Below are 24,696 nucleotides of genomic sequence, written 5' to 3'. Positions count from 1 at the left end.
GTTGTTACAAGCACACGCTGAAATTTAACAAGTCGAGCACTTACCAGCTTTCATAAGACCACTGGCAGCCCCTGTGGCTGTTTTAATCTTCGGAAGCAAGTGGTTCTTGAGGTCCATGCTGAAGTCTGCAGTGCGGAGATAATACAAAAGATTACGAAGTGCGTTCGCAAAACAATAATTAATATCGTTTCAGTCTGCTTTTAAACAAGACTTATTTAGCGCGACTTCCCGAAATGTAATGAAATGTAAGAGATATAACTGAACTCGGGTTTCGATTGCCATGTCCCGAGAAGTTTTTACAGCAATTACAATACTGTACCGGCTATACTCGCTGGCGCCATTCATTTAATATCAGAGAACCAACATACCGTGTATACTTAGGAGTTGAATTTTTCGACTTTATTTTTAAAAATTATGCGGAATTCTTTCAACATTTATTTCAGAATAGAGGTTTCGGTTTTGTTTTTGGTTATTAAGAGTATCTAAGGATGAATTACCGTTTTTTTTTTTTGGTGCTGTGATGTGCTATTTCTATGCTGTCAGTTTCAATTAAATTTGATTTTAGAATTTTTTAACCACAAGCACTCGATTGATCAGTAATTAACTCTTATAGTCGCATTTAGAGCTGCGGTGGCACAAGGCAATGATATCACCACTTAAAAAAGCAACGGTATTTAAATAACATAACTGTCAGTTAAAAACGCAAGCTGTAGGTTATTTATTAAAAAAAATGGTGGTCATGTTGCAGTTGTGATGTTGCGTTAGGTTGAGCGAAAAACTGGTACATCACGTGGTCTTTGTGTTTACGGCAGCGATGGAACTGCAGCTGAAACGTCGTGATATCCAGAACATGATACTTTTTCGCGCCAGTGTCCGTTCATGCAGTAGAGAAGCCTACTCAGCCAAGAAGCTGCCCTAAGCGGACCATGACACTGAATTAGGAACTCTATGATACCATGTGGTGTTTAGCGAGGAGGCGGGGCCTCCCGCTCTGCTGAGGCGTGTGTAGCAGTGGCGCCTCGAAGCGTGGTACGGCGCTACTTAATCCAACGCTACCACCATGTCACCACGCCCTTGGCTTCTGCCCACTGTTCGTGTTGTAGTTGTTTGCTTTTTCTCTCGAGATTGAGTGCAACTCTTACTCATTAGCTAGCTTGGAAAAGCATGCACTACAAAGCTACTGATCTTTTTGGGCTACAAAAATTGCGGAGGCCAATTCTGGAACACTTTTGCCGTTTTTTTTTATTTAAACCTGCAGCTGCTTGGTGCACTCAAACAAACGACGACTTTAAACTAAGTTCAGCTCTGCAGCTTGCAGTATCCATATTCCTAAGGCTGGCAATTTTCCTCGTGGGTATCTTTTGGTAATCGTTGTCATCGGACAAACCTCAATATTCGGTATCTGTTTTTCAGAATCAGTGCCTGTCACTACTGTGAAATGCGTTATTCATGCGCTACAACCGATGGTATAGTCTATTTTGTGACCTGGAAAAAAAATCTGCTGGCGAAAGTGGCAGCTAACAAGTGCTTTTCCACGCAAAGCATGCTCAAGCGATATACTTCTATTAAACTAAGAATAGCATGGGTACGCCACAGCTGCAGAATGATGATAAAGACTTGAGTCTTTAAGAGGTAACAGCTACACAACATCGATTGCATTTAATTTACACGGCGTCTGTGCAAAGTAAACAGAGGTTGAGGATTCAAGGTAAATGCTCGCACGTCAACGGTTATCTTGCGAAGGCAAGATAAGTGCTACTCCTGAAGGGTAACGGAGTATATTCCAAGAGCAGGCAAGCGTAGAAGGGGGTGGTAGAAAGATAGGCAGGCAGATGAGATTAAGAAGTTTGCGGGGATACGGTGGCCGCAGCTGGCAAAGGACTGGGTTAATTGCAGATACATGGGAGAGGCCTTTGCCCTGCAGTGAGCGTAGTCAGGCTGATGATAATGATGATTCTCACCCGTCAATGTACGATGGAGCTCGTTCAGGTACTTGACGTTCTCATCTCCCTGTTCCTTCGCTACCTGTAAACAAGCGATGACTGAGGTCGACACCAGAAAATGTTGCAACCAGATAAACTATGGCAACAAGTTCAAACTGAAAGCATATTTATATGGTAAGCATGGCACTAGTGGAGAATGAATAAATCTTAACCTCCGAGGAGTCAAAAGCTTGCATCGATACAGCAAACTAGTTGATTGCAGTTAGCTAAAGCATTTTTATTTTCAAGATGGGTAAGACATCGTTGATTTTACAGGGATTTTTCAAATCAGGGAACTTCACATAGTGCTGTTACCGATGTCTAACAACTTACTGCACTGATAAACGACAAACTTTAGAGAAATACTGAGCCACAGGCACTCACAGCCAGCAATGATATAAAAAAAAGACAAAAAGAAAAGCATGTTTTTTTTGTCTCTTTGTACATTATCCGGCGCTCCAGCAAAGAACATCTGAAACGATGCACTCACCTTTGCCATGTCAAGGAAAAACATTCTCACAGAGTTGATGTATTCCGCAAATCCCTTGTGATGCTCTGCCGAGGACTGCTTCAACTCGAAGATACTTGCCAGCATCAGCATGCCTCCCAACCTGAAACAGGCGGTAAAACCAACATCAAACTTTATCATGGTATAAAAATATATATAGGGGAATTCTAGATACTTGTCTGAGCTTAGGTGCCGGGAAAAAGAAAACACGTGGTGCTTCTACTTTGTGTAAGCAAGCCTGTCACATTGCACTGCGTCGCACTAAGACCTAAAAAAGCAAAGAGTTTATTCTTTAAGGTTGCTAGACCTCATGACGAATCCTACACTACATAGAGGTAAGCGTTGCTCCCGGGTCCGCCGTCTTCTGTCATTGGTTAGTCTGTATGCAATGAGCGAACCAGCTTACCCGTAATTCATGAGCAGAAGGATAAAATTTGCGTACGTGTGTTTGCGTGTTCGCGCTCGTGTCTATAAAGGAGCGCGTGCTTCTGCGCGCACTACTCACAGGATGCAGGCGAGGACGACAATGTAAGCAGCCGTGTACAGTTGGAGTATGCACCGCATGTTCTCATTAAGGTCCTGCGTTCGATCTCCTCCGCAGAAACCGCGCCGGCGCACCAGTGGGTACACCACCCCGCCTACGATTCCCGCGGCGAAGAACAGCATGCCCGTGGCGTAGAGCACCGCCACCTGCGGCTCGTGGCGAACGTACTGCGGATTGGGAGACCGCAGGACGGGGAGAAACGTTAACTGGGATGTGTTTCGCTCCTCCTTATGCGAGGAGCTGTGTATTGCTTCGAAAGGAATGGAGCACGGGATAACCGATTCCACTTCAGGCTACTTGACAGTCTGTATCATTTACCTCTGCTCCCTAATCTATCTAGACACGCAAAGACGCAGTATTGGGCCTTCAGTATAGCTTCTCTTGCGGAGGGAGAGAGAGGGCATGGCACAACTGGTGTTGGTTAAAGAAACAGGAGAGCCTTTAGCTCGTTCAGCACAACCACTCTCCCGCGGACACACTATTACATATTGCTGCATGAATGAGAACAGTGACCTCCAACAACTAAATACATGGCAAGAACGGCACAGATTCCCAGCTGAAACGCCTAACTCAAATCTAATTACGGCTATGCAAAAAAAAAAGGGACCACGGCGGCCGCGTTTCGATGGAGGTGAAACACAAGAGGCGCCCGTGTGCTGTGCAATGTCAGTGCACGTTAAAGATCCCCAGGTGGTCGAAATTATTCCGGAGGAGACCTCCATTACGCTGCCTCTTTCTCTGTTTCTTCTTTCACTCCTACCTTCCTCCCTTCCCTTACGGCGCGGTTCAGGTGTCCACCGAGATATGCGAGACAGAGACTGCGCCATTTCCTTTCCTCAAAAACCAATTTACCAATTTATGCCAAAAGTTTTTCGTTAAGTCTGACGGGCATCATTAGTCGCAGTTTTCTCACCTGGGTGTTTTCCAGCACATAAGCAGACAAATAAAGTCTCAAACTTATGCCGTGTAATTCAAGAGGTTGCATAAATCTTGCTTCGCCCGCAAACTCACCAGATCTATTGACTCTATCACGTCGGCCTGGCTGACTTGCTTCAGGAATGCTACAGAAACGAGAAAACAAGAACACTCAGTATTCCCTTCGTCGTTTCAGGCAGTTAACGATGCACAGCTCTAGGCGCGTGCCTCCTGTCGCGCTATCTTTTAATTAATCTTATCAAACGCCAAGCTATCATTGAATGAGCAGCGAAGCTTCAGTATTAAGAAGAAGGAAGTTTAAAAACGTCGCCCGTATATAACCGGTGCCACCTTCTGATGGCGCTGGTTATATAAGTTATGCTAGCATGTGTTTGGAGTCCCTCCTGTGGAGGCTTCAGAAAAATATCAATTCGCTTACACTTACGCCGGTGCGTAAATATTAAATTCTAACATCCATTAAGCATCATTTCATTTCACACGCAGAAGGAGCCTGAGTTTAGTTCAGTTAAAAGCCACATGCACATGTCAACCGGAGTAGTTTTATTCCAAAAGCATCTACCTTTGTTTAATCCCAGTCGAAAGACATAGCAGAAAATTTTCTGTCGTTGCTACAGGAAAATTCTATAAAGGTATAGAAAAGTACTGCAAAAAAATCTACAGAACGACCGAAAAATGCCGCAAAGCAGAAGAAAAACCTGTCGACACGAGAAATGACAAATCATGATCTTAACAGTGAGCCAGTGACGAAATATTTTTGTTATATTTGCGACTCGGTTCTATACTTTCCCTCCACTGGCATAATGCTGGGTATATTTGTGTAATTAAGAGCGCAGCCACGGAAATATGATTACCTACAGCGTTTTGCTATCACACCGGAGGGGTACATGACGAAATATTTCATTAAAGTGCCCACTTGTTGCGAAAGTCATGATCCAGTGCCATCATCATCAAGAAAAACGCATCTAATCAAGCTCTCTTGCCACTATACTTGTTCCAAAGTTCCTGCTCAGCTTAGCTACACTGTGATGGCAGTCATGTTACAGTTTCAGTGGACCTCGTACAATGCTCGCAGTGCTCGCTCAAGTTTCTCAATTTCTTAACTTTGTTAGTTGTCAACGATAATTTCGTTAAACTGTTTTTTTTTTTTCGTTTGGTGTATCAGAAGCGACAAATGGGGCCATTTTATTTATAATAACACTTTGAATTTATCCACGCTAAAAAGATGGCGTGTCACTTCAGAAAAAAGAAAAGGGCTGACAACAATTCTGAGAGATTAAAAATACGTTCCAGAAAGAATTGCAAAACATGCTTTCTGGCAAGACACCCTCCACTACATGACTGCAGTGGAGGGTGGCGAGAGATTCCACTGCAGTCATGTAGTGGAGGGTGTCTTGCCAGAATGCATGTTTTGCAATTCTTTCTGGAACATATTTTTGCTAATGAACGAAATAGAATGAGTTGCTCCTATCGCCAATATGCTCTCTCTATAACTTGAAAACTGGAGGAGAAAGTACAGCTCTCAAAAAGAGAATAAAAAGATGTGTTTAGGCGTTCGTGAGAACTCACTGGCGTCTATTGGATCAGCGAGGATGAAATGGAGGATCCAGTTGACGACATTGTACCAGCCGGTGAGCACAGAGTCGTCCGAGGATCGCTCTAGTAACTTCCTCCTCTCATCCGGGGACATAGCGCCACCTTCTTTTGCACTCATCGGCGCCGTCCAAATCTTGGCAGTAGAATGCGTCGTAAATAAGTTTGGCCGCACTTGTGATTGGGAATGTGTTGCCTGGAAAGGAATTCGAGGTTATTCAAGAATTCGAGTCTATCAAGCTTCTAGATAAAGCATGCAATTTATTTTTGCACTAGCGTTTAAAATGGTGACATAATCGTCGATTAAAACCGCGACGATGTTCAGGCTTCTCCTCACTACGGTGGAGAAGTGCGAGGAAACTCGGCAGTGACGTCAATGTTGCCGAAATTTCAGATGTCCGCTGCTTACGCCTGCATGCTGCTGGGCGTCGTCAGATGGCGCCAAACAATGCATCGTGAGCTTCACCTTCGATGGCGTCGGTTTTCTTCCATGGAATAACCGTTTCTTCGCTGGAAACGTAGTGCCGTCATACCTGACGTCACTATCGGGGCCTCTGCCCGTCGCTGTGCACTTCAGAGAAGCTGAACGCCAAAGACAACTTTATTCGGCGATTACGCGACTATTTCAAATGCTAGAGCAAAACGATTTCGCAGGCTTTACCTGCACATTTTGCACATTCGGCAACCTTAAACTCATCGAACTCTAAAACAGCTTAAGTTGCCCTTTAACCGTAGTGTGTGATGAGCAGAAAGAGAAATCGGCACCATATTGCGCAGTTCTTAACGCGAGGGTGAGAGAAATGACATTGGTAGGAAAGCCACGCGCTTTGTCACACTAGTTCAGGATTGGTCGCCAGAGGTCGTGACGGAACGCCAAAGTCAACCAATGAGAGCAAGTCCTCGACTTGCTCCCTGCGTAGCACTCCCGTCGCCGTTGTTGTTGTTGTTGTAACGCGAAAATCCCCCAAGGAAGGAAATAAATACAAAAAGTCACGTAAATCAGTGCAAGAGCATTGGAATCGGCCGCAAACGTGTAAGAATTGCTTTCATATGTAATGTAATGGTAGTACAATGAAAAGCAGATTTGGTTTGGTTTGGTTTGGCTTGGTTTATGGGGTTTAACGTCCCAAAGCGACTAAGGCTATGAGAGACGCCGTAGTGGAGGGCTCCGGAAATTTCGACCACCTGGGGTTCTTTAACGTGCACTGACATCGCACAGTACACGGGCCTCTAGAATTTCTCCTCCAAAGAAATTCTAGCCGCCGCGGCCGGGATCGAACCCGCGTCTTTTGGGTCAGCAGCCGAGCACCATAACCGCTGAGCCACCGCGGCGGCAAAGGAGATTTGGGTGAATTAGGTGGGAAACGAACCGACGACGCATGGTTTGCGAAATTGGAAACTACCCATAGGCCACGAAGAATCGTTGATTCAGGCTGCAAAAAGGTGGACCTAGTGAATTCGTTTTGGTCTTTGACTTGCCTAAGTGTCTGACATATACGAATACGTACAAGTGTAATTATGAGTATGATAATTATGAAATAATTAACTGAGTATGCAATATGTAAGTAATCTAATAATGCTATCGCGTTCTACTCTTGGAGGCGAGGCTTAAGTGACCCGTCGATTTTTATTGCTTTTTAGCCATTTTCGTCTCCTAAGTGCAAATCTCTCCCATGGGTCATCCGTAGAAACCAGAACACGGCCTGCAATTTCTTTCCTTGTTTCTTTAGAATGTATTAGAATCCGGGTAAGTAGTATGAACTAAATTGGCAAAGGTGTTTGTAGTGCACCATCGCATGTAATATAGGAACGCAATCTGTTGCCAACAGTAATCTTAGACAAAAGCGATGGACATTGAGATGATGGACTAGGCAGTGACGAACACCTACCCTACCGGTACGACATGTGAAGCGTGCCTAGACCGGCTAGAGTTTCACTACGCATCATTGAGAGGAACTCAGAAATCGCAAGACCCCAACCAACGTGAAGGTGACCTTATCTAACTGCAAGCAGATGCAGTAATGGATCTCCTCTTATCGTACATCTAAAGAATATAAGCTATAGATAGAAGTCAGAACATTCCCCAAGCCTGCAATACGAGAGCGTTATATACGGCATTTAACGGATGGCCATAGGTGTGATTTCTTCTCGGATATACTTCAGAGTGTACACGGAGCATGCATTTATTACCATAAGCTCAATGAAACTCATGGCTAGTTTTGCACCGTGGATAAGCGCTGGTTTTCGCCGGCAGACTACATTTACATAGATACTAAAGCCCCATCGTATAACCGAACATGCGGAGCCTGCCTTGCATCAGCGGTAATTGACAATGCGGGTACTGAAAATGGATCTCGTGAAGTCTTCTGCACTAGCTACTACTCTTCTGTAAAGGACAGCAGAGAAAAAGCACCTTCCTTCGAAGTATTAGACATGAATCTAGAGCAGAAATCAAACCGCATCGCAATCTCCAAGCCTAGTGGTACTTTCCACACGAGAAGAGCGCCAGTCGGCGCACTCACTAGCCATTTATAAAGTTATTTATTACATCCCAGACCTGACTTTCGCCTTACAAATATTTACCAAACTCATATCGCCAGTGAATCCCCTAATTAGTGTCTCAACGATACAAGGCCTTTTCTTACCCTTACCTTCCTAAACCATCTTCTCCAGGCTTACCGTGTTGATTGACTGGCAGGAACCCTACAAGGAAGATTGATACCAGCTGAGGCTGGCATTCAATCGGTCTACCGTTGGAGGAGTTTATGGACGCAGAAAGGTAAACAAGCTGTCTGAAAAAACCATTTCCTATCTCTTGGCCACCACTGTGGCTTAATGGTTACGGCGCTCGGCTGCTGACCCAACGGTTCGATCCCGGCCGCGGTGGTCTAATTTTGTTGGAGGCGAATTATAGATGCCCGTGCACTGCGCGATGTCAGAGCACGTTAAAAACTCCAGGTGGTCGAAATTTCCGGAGCCCTGCACTACGGTGCCCCTCATAGGCTGAGTCGCTTTTGGACGTTGAACACCCCAAACCATGAATCAAAACATTTCACGACTCACTCGTTGCGGCATGCACTGTTCCTCGAAGGCTTCCGAATTAGGTTGCAGGACACGAGAAGGTTACTGGGAAGAAGCGCGAAGTACCTCCGGTCCGAGCTGCAAAGCGGAGAGGCGCGCGTGAATCTTCTTCTTCTTCTTCTTCTTCTTCATCTTCTTCACCTCTTTATAATGGCACATACCCACGTGGGGGGATTGGCCAAGGTGTAGTGGTATACATAAGAAAATTTTCATAGGATTAAACGTGAATTTTGAAAAATGTATTCATGAAAAACGACAGAATAATATTTGAAGTGAAATAACAAAGAACATTTTGGCGAGAATAATAATCATTTAAAGAAAAAACTCCGAGACTTTTAAAGGAGTTAGCAAATCAACCTACCAATTGCAATTATGTAATCATGGAGATTCCCACAAATTGAACTCAATGCAAAACCTTTGGCGCTCGCTCCGAACGATAACAACACTGGCAGAGATAACGGGAGCCCTAACCTGGAGAGAGGGACCTCCAGGTAAATCTTTCTCTGAAGTGCGAACTTTGGACAGTAGAGCAGGAAATGGTCCACAGATTCAACGACCCCGCATGAGTCACATAGGTTTGTCGGAGACCACCCACATCTGCATATATTCTGCCTTCTCATCTTCCTGAAATGCGTTGTTGACGTGGTGGTGGTGAAAACTTTTAATTACTGAAATAGAGTTTGGGAGCCACACAGTGGCCCCGCTACATGGTCGGCGTCCCTAGTCCGGGACACCGCATGACAATGCCCCGTCTCTCGCCCGTTTCACCAGAGCCCTTTGGGACTCAAGCGAGGAGCAGTTGAGGAGGGCAGTCTCCCATGCCTCTCTGGAAGGAGTAGGGGAAGGGGGGAGGTGGGGATTTTGAGTACATGCCCACACCATGTGGAAGATATCACAGGTCTCCCCACAGTGCGGGCATCGCCCATCCGTGTTAGGATCGTAATGCTTTAAGATTGCAGGACAGAGTAGAGTACCTGTCTGCAGGCGCCTTAAAGTTCGCTCCTCCGTCTTACTCAGCCCCTTTGCAGGGGCCGGGAAAAGGCGGTGGATGTCGCTATAATGCGTTATAATTTCCCTGAATCGCAGCAGCGGCTGGTTGCCTCAGTCTAAAGTGCGTGATCGCGCTGACGATGACAAGGTGAAACCTGGAACTGCATCAGTCTTACTACGGTCAAATTGCTTATAAATCCTCGTGAAAAAATGTTAAATTAGTTATTGTATTCAACAAAAACAAAAACTCCTCTCGCGTTCTTCGCATCTTTTGCTGAGATCTTAATCAACAGATTCCATGCTATTATGGAAAAAATTACGTGGAGGACTTTCCTGATGCCAACTTATTTTTGAAAACTTTTTCGCTTTCGCTAGCCCATTTAAGGATTTCTGGCATCAGAAGAGTACGCATATTTTTTTAAAACGCATGTTCCTTCTTAATATTTAGGTTGTGACGTTCCGTATACTACAGAATGAACTCGCTTCAGCCAAATAAATGTATCCAGCTGACACTTTCCAGACCAGAACTTATCATTCTGTCTTCTTTCACTGGTACGCTCGCTGACACTCTTAAATATCAGCTCCTTTAATTACATTTAGCTATACCCAGAGTGACTTCCATAATAACCTAAGTCATGAAATGGTTTACTTCCTCATTTAGCCGCCGATACCTTATTCGCTTCATGGCATGCGCCGAATACTGATATTCAGTGAATAACTATAACGTTATGTGCTGTCCGATGACCTCTCCTACCTCTCCGTTTCATTCAATTTAAGTGAACATAATTTTGCCGTTTACAGTAACGAACAGACAGCGTGTACATCTTTATTTCTTCACCTCTTCCTTTCTTTTTTCTCTCTTTCTTTCTTTCTCTCTTTCTTCCTTTCCTTCTTTCTCCCTTTCTTTCTTTATTTTTCTATGTATTTATTTCCTTCTTTCTTCCTTCCTTTCTTTTTTCTGTCTTTCTTTCTCTTTCCTTTTTTCTTTCTTTTTCTCTTTCTACCATTGTTTCTTTCTTTCTTCCTTCCTTCCTTCCTCCTTTCGTTTTTTCCTTCCTTCTTTCTTTCTTTCTTTCTTTCTTTCATTCAACGGCGGCTAGCATACACGCTCATATCAAGGAAATAATTGCCACAATAATAGACCGGAAGCTGCAGCTGAAGCATTGCAAGGTGTCACGCGCAGGTAAATAGCAAATGGGCCTCAGTAATTATGAAATGACAATTAGTAACTAATAATCATTATTATAAGTACATCTGTTACTTGCCTGTCTTTATCTGTTTTCCTTTAAAAACGCAAGACAGAAATTTGAATTGATTTGGGCAGTTCCCTTTCTGTGAAACTAGCGTGTGGAGCTCTCGTTTGCATTTTACCCCCAGCTCTGAAAATAATTTAAGGCCCATTGAGAAATTAGAAATAAGTGATAGCGTAATCAGCCACTTACATTTCTGCATACGAGTTAATTCCCATCTATGCAGAAAGTCATTCTTTACTTTACATTCATAGATCCCTGGGAGTCATCATACCCCTCCTGACAAAGTTCTGTAGTAGTGCGGCGGTTTAACGATGCACCACTGGCCCTCGATGTCTGGCGCTACAGGCTGTGGGTCTTGTGCGACCCAGGTAGCTCTTCTCGTGCGGCCAGTCATTAATTTAGCTAAGACCTGCCAAGGTGGGCAGTTTGGTCACTATCGGATGACGCTGCAAGGTCACGGGACCTAGGTGGCCCACCTGCCTCGTATCCTAGGTGGCACTTTGGAGACCACCTTCCTGGGCCAAACACGTGATTTTTCGCTGACAGCGCTGACACCGACCACGTCAAAAACTTTTGAGAAAAGCAAATGACGCAGTAACTGTCTCACATACCTCGGTGGACACCCGAACCGCGCCGTAGGAAAGAGATAAGGGAGGGAGTGAAAAAAGAAAGGAAGAAAGAGGTGCCGTAGTGGAGGTCCCAAATTGGTTTTTGACGAAAGGAAATGGCGCAGTACCTGCCTTACATATCTCGGTAGACACCTGAACCGCGCCGTAAGGGAAAGAAGGAAGGTAGGAGTGAAAGAGGAAAGAGAGAAAGAGGTGGCGTAGTGGAGGTCTCCGTAATAATTTCGACCACCTTGGTATCGTTAACGTGCACTGACATCGCACAGCACACGGGCGCCTCTTGTGTTTCGCTTCCATCGAAACGCGGCCGCCGCGGTCGGGTTCGAACCCGGGTGCTTCGGCTCGGTAGACGAGTGCCTTACCACTGAGCCACTGCGGCGGGTAAAATAATTTCGGATAGTGGTATCTGTTACAGCCGAGGTGTTTTAGGGGAAGGAAATGGCGCAGTATCTGTCTCACTCATCAATGGATGCCTGAACCGCGCCGTAAGGTGAAGGATAAAGGAGGTATCGAGAGAAGGAAGGGAGACGGTGCAAATTCTGCTAAAGCCGGCGCCGTAGGTTCGGCGGATGCGGTTGTGACGCGCGTCTGTTCTTTCAGTCTTGCCTCTGCCATCTTTCAACTGTCTTCTGCGCGTGGCAGTGGTTGTGGCTTAGCTCGAGCCAGGCTTAGCTCAAGCTGTGACGTCATACCAGCTCTAGATTATGTTTTAAAGCAGAAGCCTTTTAATGCCTCATCGTTGCAAGCAAGAGTTGTCGACAGAAATGCCACGCTTTTCACTTGGTCGAAACGGTCGTGACGTCACAGTGCACGAATTTCAAACGGGGCCAATTGTACTTTAGCTAGTAACCATGCAACCAATTAAAGGGATGGTATAGTGATGCTCCATTCAGTGGGACTGAGTTTAGTTAATTGCTTAATTAACCAGTTAGCCTAATTAACCTTTCTAATCACACCAGATAAATAAATAAAATCGAGTAGGAAATTGTTCTAGTTGGGGAATCGAACCTGGGTCTCCAGAGTGCGAGACGAACACGCTAACCGCTCCGCCATGCCAGTTCGACGGTTTGTTGTTGTTGTTGTGACTGGCAGAAGGATGAAAAGGAAATTGCACAGGCCTGCCTACTGGCTCGAGCCCAAACACAGGCGGCCAGACACTACATTGGCCAAACTCCGTAAGGTGGGGGACCAGGTGGGCCGCATGGTCCGCCGGGTTTCCAACAAACGCGGAGGGTTACGAAGTAAGGATGCCTTGCGGCTGGCAAACGCCTTCGTAACTAGTCGAATTCTCTATTCGACTCCTTATCTCCACCTACGGAAACAAGAGGAGGACGCCCTTGAGGTCATCCTTCGCAAAATTGTTAAACGTGCCCTTGACCTCCCCATCACTACTTCAAACAGCCGGCTTATGGCCTTTGGGGTGGTGAATACTTTCCGGGAGCTCCGGGATGCGCACCTTACAAACCAGTACACGCGCTTGTCGCTAACGGAGTCGGGTCGCCGCCTTCTTGCTCGACTCCATATCCAATACACCCCTCCAATGGAAGACAGGTTTCCCATCCCAGAACTGTTGATACGTGCACTCCACGTGCGGCCTCTTCCAGCAAACATGTCTCATAAAGACCATAATGGTCGGTGCCTGGCACGAGCGGAAGCGCTAGCCCGATATTATGGCAACAAAACAGGTGTATACTACGTGGACGCCTCCGGCTCTCACCACAGGGGATGGTACACGGCCGCGGTAGCTCACAACAGCAACACAGTTAACGGCCTCACTTTCAGAGCCCGCAGTGCAACATAAGCAGAAGAGGTCGCGATTGCTCTCGCGGCCTCACATTCCAATTCAAAATACATAATCACCGACTCGCGAGGGGCCTGTCGGAACGTCGAACAAGGCTGCACTCCCTTCCTAGCCTATCGAATATACCAAAATTACATACGGGATACGGACCCCGCACACCGTTACCTTATATGGGCCCCTGCTCATCAGGGGTTGGCAGGAAACGAGGCAGCAGACGCAGCCGCCCGCGCGCTCTCTCACCGGGATGTTTTCTCCTCCCCACCTGATCAGGAACCCGATTTTAATCCGGTCTATACATTCAAAGATATCACAACCTACTATCAAGATAGCCATCACCTTTACCCGAGCCCATGTAAAGGCCTCAAGAAGGCGGATGAGCGGCTCCTTTTCCGCCTCTTCACCAATACATTGCTGGCCCGGCAGCCCTAAAACATTTCGACCCCTCCTTTAGCGGCAACTGCCCGCACTGTGGTGCGGTGTCTTCGGACACCTATCACATGGTGTGGGCCTGCCCCTCCAACCCGGCCATTCCCCCCATCCCCAACCCAACCCGGGAGGACTGGGAGGCCACCCTGCTCGGCTGCCATTACTTACAGGCCCAACAAGCCTTAGTCGGGCGAGCCCGGGCGGCTACCGCCACTGGGGTCCCAAACTAGGGACCTCCACATAGTGTTTGCAAGGATCGGTCCCTTACGGGGTGATTCAAACACCTCTTGTCCCTTCTGAATAAATGTTTTCACCACCACCACCACCACCACCACCGCTGCCGCGTGCAGATAGAGGGGAATTAAACAATCACTTGGCTAATCTATGTAGCTCGCACGTTCTCGCCGAGCCGCATACTGGGCACGTCGCTTAGCGAGTCTTGTTTCACGCTCTTCCTCTGTCTCTGTAGCTCGCACTTCTCTTTTACGCGCATTACGACGAGCCTCCCTAGTGGTAGGCGGCATCGCCGCGAAGCAATGTTATGGCGCTGGTGGTTGGCACAGCTACTGCTTTCTAGCGACGTGAGTCGAGCCTAAATCTCTTCAGCGTAACGCCACAATCGCGCTCCTAGCGGAGAGCGCAGGAGTTAGGCGCCCGTGGTCGTGGCCGCCGCCGCAATAAAACAACTATCTGGCAGTGGAACTGTAGAGGATACACGCGGAAAAGGGCAGTATTAGAATTACTCCTTACAGCGGGAGATCGGCCGGAGGTACTCGCCCTACAAGAAACAGGGGAGGGCTCAAAATTAGCCGGCTATAGGGCGTACACCAGCGGTAGGGAGAAATCGCGGGTGACCACCTTTATAAGAAGAAATGTTACGGCCGTACAACACGACACAGGGTACACACACACAGATCACGTGCTGGTCGAGCTTGTGCCGGACAAACGGCAGGAAACGGGCGTCTTCATACTCAATCTATATAGCAATCCAAGACAGTCCAGGTGCACGTTCGGAGAGTTATTTGGACTTGCAAAAGGGAAAGCGAAGTCCAGTCCACTTCTTATCCTGGGGGACTTCAATGCGCGTCACCAGGCGTGGGGGTATAAAACTGCGAATGCGAAGGGCAATAGGCTTTGGGAGGATATTCAAAAGTACAGCCTCGACCTTATTACAGACCCATACCTTCCAACGAGACGCGGTAACGGTATATCAGACGACACAACACCAGACCTTACGATGGTCACAGAGGGTACCAATGCTACGTGGTGCAACACTCTGGAAAATCTAGGAAGCGATCACAACATCATAGAAATTGTTGTTAATGGAGGACCAACCACATGGAAAACAAGCAAGGTCAAGTTCATAAATTGGGACAGATTCCGGGAATGCCGAGACCCCGGGGATGGAATAGAGGATAGAAGTGCTTGGGGCCGCGAAATAATACGGGACGTGCAGGCGGCTACCGATGAGATTGAGGCTGAGCAAAACACATGCGCGGTAGACCGTCGGCTGGCAAACATGTGGCACAAAAAGAAAAACTTGGAGGACCGTCTCGCAACTAGGAAATGGGATAGACGTCTGCGGAAGCAGATAGCTGGACTCAGTATGGAGATCGAACAATATGCGCTCGAGCTCACACGCCAGAACTGCCACAGCGTGTGCGATAACTTAAACCGCAACATAGGTACTGCCCGAACATGACAGTTGTTTCGCCACTTGATAGGCCCAGACAACAGCAAAGCGGCGGCAAAACAACAGCTTCACAAAGCGATACACAACTACTCGGGAACGGACGACCAACTACTGGACGAGGTTCAGGCTAGGTATATTGCCTCGACACAAGCAACCCAGCTCCCGCAACCCAGATCAAAGAAGCCCAACTGGTCACGCGGTTAGCTAGGCTCCAGCAGACTCCTACTGGGCGCTCGCTCCTTAGGTGACTGGGGCTAGGCGGAACAGCGGAATTCGAGAATCGTACTGCGAGCACACCGGACGCAATTCGCCAGACGCTAAAGGTTCGCTCTCTTCCCCGGAACATGGACCCCAACTTGCATGCGGCCCGTAGGGCAGCCCGGGCGAGGTATGTACAACAAAATCTAGCTACAAAATCCACAACGGTATACACGGACGCGGCTCCGTATACAGGAAGCTCACATAACAGCACAGTGGCGGTAGTTATTGATTCGAACTTAAAGGAATTAGCTAGCGCCTCAGTGAGGGATTGCACGGTAACCGAAGGGGAGGAGCTGGCCGTAGCTCTAGCGGCGGTAGCCGGTTATCGAAGCAACATGTCCCTTACCATCCTTACAGATTCGAGAGAAGCGTGCCGTAACTACATGGACGGCCGCATAGGTCGCGCCGCGCTCCGGCTCCTCCAGAGCGCGACCCCACCAAAAGTCACACATAGCATTTACTGGGTGCCAGGACACACCGACATAGCGGGGAACGAACGCGCCGACGAGGTAGCTCGAGGGTATACAAGCCGAGCTTCCTCCCAATCGGACGATCTACCCGACCGAGTCAGCCCTACGTACTCAGACATTCTCAACTACTATAAGGGGGTACGGATCCGCTATCCGCCACCTCATCCTGATCCAAATCAACTAGAGGCAGTGTATTGGCGAAGATTGCAGACAGGAACATTCCCAAACCTGCATATCCTTAGCAAGATTTACCCGACGCAATATCGGGACACTTGCCCGTGGTGTGGCAGCAAACCATCGTTGTACCACATCACGTGGGAATGCAGTAAGAACGACATCTTTCGCAAAGACCCGAGTGCAGAACAGTGGGAGAGCCGGCTCTCCAGCGGCGATCTGGGTTGCCAACAAGGTCTGATCCAGCACGCCCAACGAACAGCGAATCTCAGCGGAGCCCTGGAATAGGGGCACCGACCCTGTGAGAAGAAGGAAGATGGACCTTTTCTTTCTCGTCTGCTACTAGCACCTTTCTAGAGCAATAAAAGTCTTTCCTACCTACCTACCGAACATCACTGTTAAGGTAGGTGGACAGGCAATCCCACGGGTGGACTGCATGCGCATACTGGGGCTATACGTGCAGTCGACAAGATATAACTCCCAAGCATTGGAAAGAATCCAACGTAGCGCGCAGCACACCAGTAGGCTTATTCGACGAGTCGCCAACAAGCAGGCAGGCGTAAAAGAGGCCAATCTGCTTAGGCTACTACAAGCGTTTGTAATAAGCAGGATTGTATTTCCTGTGCCGTATCTAAAACTCACCGTCTCCGACCGTAAGGGCTTAGAGTTAATCATACGAAAAAGTGTCAAGGTAGCTCTGGGACTTAGCAATGGGCTCCGACAAAAAAACTGCAGGCCTTAGGAGTATCCAATACCGTAGACGAGCTTATAGTAGCTGCGCTTACTGCGCAGTTCAATCGATTAACAACCACGAAGACGGGTAGGTATATCCTAAGGCAGCTGGGATACTCTCCCACGCAGACAAAAGAACTTGAGGTGGGAATTCCTGCTGAAGCGAGGCAGAAAATAATAATCCCCCCTATGCCACGGAATATGCATCCCGATTTTCATGAGGCACGTAGGAACGACAGGGCAGAAATGCTGCATCGCAAATATGCAGGGCGCAAGGACGTCGTGTATACTGATGCGGCGGAGTACCACGGACGAACAGCGAAGGTAGCAGTGGTCGCAAAGGAGGGCGCCCGGTTAGTAAGCAGCTGCACAATCAGAAGAGCTACGGTCACTACGGCAGAAGAGGCGGCCATCGCGCTCGCGCTCACACAACAAAAAGACATAAAGGTGGTCATCAGCGACTCTAAGGAAGCGATACGCAATTTTGATTTAGGCACAATATCAGCAGCGGCAGCACGCATACTGTCGAACGGAAAAATTGAGAGTCCAATCCTCTTGCTTTGGACGTCTGCGCACCAAACTCTTCAAGGCAATGAGGGAGCCCACGAGCTCGCCCGAGGACTAACCTTCCGGCCGATCTCACCGACTCCGTCCGAGGATGGATACATTTCAAAAAACGAGCGGTTATACTCTTTCCGCGATATCACACAGTTCTACATGCTCAGTCGAAGAGAATACTCCGCACCGCACAAGAAGCTGAGCAAGAAGGAGGAAGTAGCATGGCGGCAGTTGCAGGTGGGCACTTTTCCGAATCCAGCCGCGCTGAGTAGATTAATGCCCGGCTTCAATGACGGGAAATGTAGGGCCTGTGGAGAACGAGCCACCTTAGCGCATATGATGTGGGCATGCGCCCAATGCCCACCTTTAGTGAATTGCAAGGAGTCATGGGAGGTTTTGCTACGCAGCCAGGACCTCCAAGAACAAAAAGAGACCATCAGATATGCCTTCGAAGCCGCCCGGTCCCAAGGGATCTCGGCCGTCTGACAAGGACGGGATGGCGAGGCCGCCGTCCTGATTATCTGATATAATAAAGTTTTTCTAAGCCTAAGCCTAAGCGGCGGCGCGCGCCGTTGCTCAAAAGCGCGCTTCGATCGCGGAGGCCACGCCGTGGTGGCACCGCTGCGGCTTGCGACGGCGCGAGTCGGTCGCCCTTCTCTTCGGCGTGACGTCACAAAGCACCTGTTGCGCTCCTAGCGGAGAGCGCAGCCGTTAGGCGCCGGTGGTGGTGGCACCGCCGCGCCACGGCTAAGGCTGAAAGTGCAAGTAGTAAAGCTTTCGCTTTAAAAGACCACGTCGCAGCAACAACCACGTCCGCCGAAGCTACGCTGCTGAAAAAAAATTCAGGGGGCACTTTGGCTCTCTGAAGTGCTCCAAAGCGAAAGCGTTTCCAGGCGCACTATTTGTTTTTATGTTTTTGCTCCTTTTCTACATTATTGTTTTTATTTTTATTTGCATGCCTTATTTTCATTTTGTTTTATTTTCATTTTATTTTCATTTTTATTTTTCCTTTTCTTGACTTTATTCCTTTTATTCTATTTATGAAACCCATGCATTCACAAGATGCGCCTTTATTCATGCTCGAACCTTGAGCCTTCGTGGTAGCGTCTCCGCTTCAAATGCCAAAGGCCCTGGTTCGAATCCCACCCTCGGGGCAGTTTCTTTTTAAGTAGTGACGCCGAAAGGCGGACAAATCTGCCGACGCGTCTGTCGACACGGCTGCCGACGCATCTGCTAACGACAGTATGAGGCATTAAAGGCTTTCGCCTTAAAACAGATAAGCGGCCGAAGCCGACCCGCCGCAGTGGCTCAGTGGTAAGGCACTCGTCTACCGAGCCGAAGCACCCGGGTTCGAACCCGACCGCGGCGGCCGCGTTTCGATGGAAGCGAAACACAAGAGGCGCCCGTGTGCTGTGCGATGTCAGTGCACGTTAACGATACCAAGGTGGTCGAAATTATTACGGAGACCTCCACTACGCCACCTCTTTCTCTCTTTCCTCTTTCACTCCTACCTTCCTTCTTTCCCTTACGGCGCGGTTCAGGTGTCTACCGAGATATGTAAGGCAGGTACTGCGCCATTTCCTTTCGTCAAAAACCAATTTGGGACCTCCACTACGGCACCTCTTTCTTCCTTTCTTTTTTCACTCCCTCCCTTATCTCTTTCCTACGGCGCGGTTCGGGTGTCCACCGAGGTATGTGAGACAGTTACTGCGTAGTTGCTTTCCTCAAAAGTTTTTGACGTGGTCGGTGTCAGCGCTGTCAGCGAAAAATTACGTGTATGGCCCAGGAAGGTGGTCTCCAAAGTGCCACCTAGGATACGAGGCAGGTGGTGCACCTAGGCCCCGTGACCTTGCAGCGTCATCCCAACCTCCACATCCGATAGCGACCAAACTGCCCACCTTGGCAGGTCTTAGCTAAATTAATGACTGGCCGCACGAGAAGAGCAACCTGGGTCGCACAAGACCCACAGCCTGTAGCGCCAGACATCGAGGGCCAGTGGTGCATCGTTAAACCGCCGCACTACTACAGAACTTTGTCAGGAGGGGTATGATGACTCCCAGGGATCTATGAATGTAAAGTAAAGAATGACTTTCTGCATAGATGGGAATTAACTCGTATGCAGAAATGTAAGTGGCTGATTACGCTATCACTTATTTCTAATTTCTCAATGGGCCTTAAATTATTTTCAGAGCTGGGGGTAAAAAGCAAACGAGAGCTCCACACGCTAGTTTCACAGAAAGGGAACTGCCCAAATCAATTCAAATTTCTGTCTTGCGTTTTTAAAGGAAAACAGATAAAGACAGGCAAGTAACAGATGTACTTATAATAATGATTATTAGTTACTAATTGTCATTTCATAATTACTGAGGCCCATTTGCTATTTACCTGCGCGTTACACCTTGCAATGCTTCAGCTGCAGCTTCCGGTCTATTATTGTGGCAATTATTTCCTTGATATGAGCGTGTATGCTAGCCGCCGTTGAATGAAAGAAAGAAAGAAAGAAAGAAAGAAAGAAAGAAAGAAAGAAAGGAAGAAAGAAAGAAAGAAAGAAAGAAAGAAAGAAAGAAAGAAAGAAAGAAAGAAAGAAAGAAAGAAGGAAGGAAAAAACGAAAGGAGGAAGGAAGGAAGGAAGAAAGAAAGAAACAATGGTAGAAAGAGAAAAAGAAAGAAAAAAAGGAAAGAGAAAGAAAGAGAGAAAAAAGAAAGGAAGGAAGAAAGAAGGAAATAAATACATTACAATAAATACAAATTTACCGAAGACGCGATCGCTCCACCACACCCGACGGTTTGGAATGAACAAAGGCGCGTCTAGTGAATACGGTGTCTTCGTTCACTCCCACCTTCCTCCCTTCCCTTACGGCGAGGTTCAGGTGTCCACCGAGATATGTGAGACAGATACATTTCCTTTCCTCAAAAACCAATTTACCGCCAAGCAAGGCGTAGAGCCGAACGGGCGATGGCGTTCTGTGGACTCCCTGACGGCATTGCAAAACGCTGTCGCGTTCCACTCTTAGAGGCGAAGCTTAACACCTTAACCACACATCAGTGACACAAGCAGCAACACCGCGTATAGCTTTCGCCTCACCGCACTTTAGGTCAACAAAGTGCCCCCCTGAGCCCGGCGGTGTTCTACAAGTTATATTTCTTTCAGTCGCAACAACAAGGCATCGCGCTGAACGGGTTGTGGCGTTCGTCCCTTCCTTTACGGTGCGGTTAAGGTGTCCACCGAGATGACAGAGAATTACTGCGCCATTTCCTTTCATCAAAAAGCCGGTAGCCACGTGTGACCTGTATACGCAGCGCACTGCGTTCCAAGACGCTTTCAGTCGTCGCGCAGCGGCGGCCGGTAGCCACGCGTGACCTGTAGACGCGGCGCACTGCGTTCCTTCAGTTAGAGGCGCTGCGCGCTTTCGCAACCTACCAGGCTTAACCAAAGCTAAGCCCCCGCCAATTTTTCAGCATGAAATGCTTTTAGCTCCGGTTGTCGGCAGTGTGGTGACGTCACGCCGAGACCAAGAGCCAACATCCGGGAACTGAATTCCACTCATCCGGGCACTGAAACGAGAGCATCCGGGCACCGTACGAGATTTAACGAGATTTAACGAGACTCTCTAGGCACTCCTACAGGACCGGCATACAAGCGCCGGTAGCTTCGCGCCGAACGGGTGGTGGCGTTCCTCCCTTCCTGCACGGTGCGGTTCGGGTGTCCACCGAGATGACAGAGAATTACTCCGTAATTTCCTTTCCTCAGAAAGCGTCGCGTTGAAAGGGCAAGGTCGCGTCGAACGGGTGGTGGCGTTCCGTGGACTGCCTGGCAGCGCTACAGCACGCTGTCGCGTTCCACTCCTAAAGGCGAAGTTTAAGCGTCATTAATTAGCAGTTAATGAGTATTCAGTCATTAATCATTAATTAGTCACTAATTAGTAATTTGTCATTACTTCCTCATCAGTTATGTGTGACGTAATCCAGTGGGGACGTCACCAGTGTCACATAGGCAAAGTGGTGCGGAAAACGCTTTCGCCTCTACGCACCTTAGACAGTTTCGAACGCGCTGCATATACATTCTTGTCAGGCCTGCGTCTCGTCGTGTCCGAGTACGCTTCGTGTTATGCCCGTAAACATTTGATGCTTACTCTACTCTCGGTTACGGGAGAGGCAGCGATTTTCTTTTTTTTTTGCTCTCTTTCCTCTCATTCGTCTGGAGCACGTGGTCTGACTGTTCACACAGGTTCATTAATACGGCCTGTTCACACAGGCTGTTCATTAAGGTTCATTAAATTGACAATTCACCTCGCCACTAATAAAGAGGATTCATTAACATTGCTCCTTCAACGCGTCTCGAGACAACATTACAGTCGCACTAAAAGGACGCAGACCACCCTTTCTTTTATTGCGAAAGCAATACCAGTTGCACTTTCAGCCCGTCGCGTAGCGAGGCCGGTAGCTACCAAGCGCGGCCTAACTCCTGCTTCTGCCACGCGCGGCGCGCTTAGCGGTCTGACGTCACAGCTGCAAGAGCGGGGCTCCAACTTGCGCCGTCGCGTAGCGAGGCCGCAGCTACCAAGCGCGGCCTAACTCCCGCTCCTGCCGCGCGCGGCGCGCTTAGCGGTCGGTTCGGGTGTCCACCGAGATGACAGAGAATTACTGCGCCATTTTCTTTTCAGCTCAAAGAAGAAGTACTAGAAACAATGCCAAGCAAAGGGGAAAACGTAGTCATGGCCGTGGACATCAAAGGGGCCTTCGACAACGTATCCCACGCAGCAATCATGGAAGGCATCAACGCCACCAACTGCGGAAAGAAAACACGCGACTACGTGAGAAGCTTCCTCACAAACAGAACTGCAACGGTGGGTTTGGGAGACCTACGAAGCGAGGTCTTTCAAACACCATGCAGGGGAACTCCACAAGGCTCAGTGATATCACCAGTGCTGTTCAACATATCAATGATCATCCTAGCCAAAGAGCTCAGCCAGATACAAGGAATCAGACACGCAATGTATGCGGATGACATCACCATATGGACCAGCGAAGGCTCGCTAGGAAGCAAAGAAGAAAGTCTACAAGCGGCAGCCACCTGCATTGAAGGATACATGAAGAAGAGGGGACTAAGGTGTTCCACCGAAAAGTCCGAACTTCTCAGAGTAGGAAGGCACCCTACAGAGGCTAACCTCGAGGTGAAACTAGAAGGGCAGAACATACCGGAACAAAGAATGATAAGAATACTCGGTATGTGGCTGCAAGGTAGCAGGAAATGCAGCCACACACTCAGCCTGCTACGCAAAGCGGCGGAGCAAGTAGGCCGAATGATAAATAGAGTAGCCAGCAAAAGGCATGGCATGAAGGAAGAAGACACAATCAGACTGGTGAACAGCCTGATAGTCAGTCGAATAACATACTCACTACCATACCACGTAACCATCAAAGCTGAAAGAGAGCAAGCAGAAGCTATCCTTCGCAAAGCGTACAAGATAGCCTTACATCTACCAAGGAACACGTCCAACGAGAAGCTAATGCAACTAGGGCTAAACAACACTTTTGAAGAGCTGAGTGAATGCCAAATAAAGGCACAACAAAGACTCAGCGACACAAGAACCGGATGAGCACTTCTGACTAGGTTGGGTCGGGAGACGGAGAACCATCACAACAGGGCAAACATACCAGACGCACTAAGAAGAAACATAAGCGTACAACCCATCCCCCGCAACATGGACCCAAACCTCCATGCCAGCAGGAGGAGAGCCAGGGCAGAATACTATGAAAAAACAATAGGGCACAGGGACAGCAACGTATACACCGACGCTTCCCCGTGGAAATAAAATGGTGGCGGTAGTCGTCAACCACCAGGGAGAACACATAACGAGCCTCACGGCCAGGGCATCAAATGTAGCAGAGGCGGAGGAGATAGCGATAGCCCTAGCAATGAGGGAGGGGGATAGAAGGGGGAGACCCTTGAATATCTTAACAGACTCACAAGAAGCGTGTCGAAACTACACAAAAGGAAGGGTAGGCAAAACGACACTCAGGATCCTCAGCGAGGGGACACCCTCGGGGAGGAGAGAGAAACATAACATAATTTGGATACCAGGCCACGCGGGGGTCTGGGGCAACGAAAGGGCGGACGAACTAGCTCGAGGGCTTACTATCCGAGCTGGAGGGTCGCAAGCCCCGGAGGAGCTCTGGACTAGCCTAGGGGCTGGGTACTCTGAAACACTAAGTTTATACAGGGGGCTAAGATACAAATACCCCCCACCACACAAAGAGCTAAGCAAGGAAGAAGCCGCAAAATGGTGGAAGCTACAGACAGGCTCCTTCCCCAACTTATATATATTAAGCAAGATGTTCCCGACACAATACCGCGCCACATGCCCTTGGTGTGAAGCGAGGCCAACACTATACCACATAACATGGGAATGCGACAGAAACATATCGTTCCACAAACACGACACACCAAGTGCGAAGCAAAGGGAGAGCCGGCTCACCAGCTGCGAGCTAGAGGCCCAAAGGGCACTCATAGCACACGCAAGCAAGGTGGCCAGACTCAGTGAAGCCCTGGACTAGGGGACCACCCAAGGCTAAGGAGGTAACCTCAAGACTTGAAGAGAAGACTTGAAGAACACCTCCACCACAGGCTAAATCTTAGAAATCAATAAAGTTTCTACTCACTCACTCCTCAAAAAGCGGTGCGTTCAAAGGGCAAGGCATGGCGCAGTAATTCTATGTCATCTCGGTGGACACCCGAACCACAGGAAGGCAGGAACGCCACCACCCGTTCGGCGCGATGCCTTGCACTTTGAACGCTACGCTTTTTGAGGAAAGGAAATTCTCTGTCATCTCGGTGGACCCCCGAACCGCACCGTACAGGAAGGGAGGAAGTGGGAGTGAAAGAAGAGGGAAGCTTCTAGACAATCATCCGTTAGCGTCAGCCGCTCGTTTTGGCGACCGAGGCACGCATAAATCTCCCAGCACGTGGGGTCCCTCGTGTGGTGAATGTAATGCCATGTAAAACAAATGGGCAAAACTTTCATAAACATAAGCTTTACTAAGAGCACTACCAAGACACACCACCAGCCA

General features: G+C 48.3%; 1 protein-coding gene across 1 annotated transcript; it reads right to left on the bottom strand.

Moving 5' to 3' along the window:
* LOC149343342 (uncharacterized) lies at window positions 1-24,353 on the bottom strand. Its single transcript, XM_089542368.1, has 7 exons — window positions 24,289-24,353; window positions 5,537-5,756; window positions 4,046-4,095; window positions 2,996-3,201; window positions 2,473-2,593; window positions 1,962-2,025; window positions 1-125 (listed from the first exon to the last, which is right to left on the bottom strand). Exons 2-7 carry the CDS (start codon window positions 5,679-5,681, stop codon window positions 25-27), a joined length of 687 nt encoding a protein of 228 aa, XP_089398494.1. The 5' UTR covers window positions 5,682-5,756; window positions 24,289-24,353; the 3' UTR covers window positions 1-24.
* Between the last annotated feature and the right edge of the window lie 343 nt (window positions 24,354-24,696).

The sequence above is a fragment of the Amblyomma mixtum genome, chromosome 5, assembly GCF_055824585.1.
Source record: "Amblyomma mixtum isolate Tamu chromosome 5, ASM5582458v1, whole genome shotgun sequence".
NCBI lineage: Eukaryota > Metazoa > Arthropoda > Arachnida > Ixodida > Ixodidae > Amblyomma > Amblyomma mixtum.
Note: the sequence above shows the minus strand (reverse complement) of the source record. Positions and strands in the feature narration are given on the sequence as shown.

What these genes read in the sequence shown, in the direction of transcription:
- LOC149343342 (XM_089542368.1), bottom strand. Translation starts at nt 5,681, where the DNA reads ATGAGTGCAAAAGAAGGTGGCGCTATGTCCCCGGATGAGAGGAGGAAG. An exon ending in CGCTGATCCAATAGACGCCA is followed by an intron (nt 4,096 to 5,536) that starts GTGAGTTCTCAC and finishes TCGTTTCTGTAG; the next exon opens with CATTCCTGAAGCAAGTCAGC. An exon ending in GTCGTCCTCGCCTGCATCCT is followed by an intron (nt 2,594 to 2,995) that starts GTGAGTAGTGCG and finishes CGCCTGTTTCAG; the next exon opens with GTTGGGAGGCATGCTGATGC.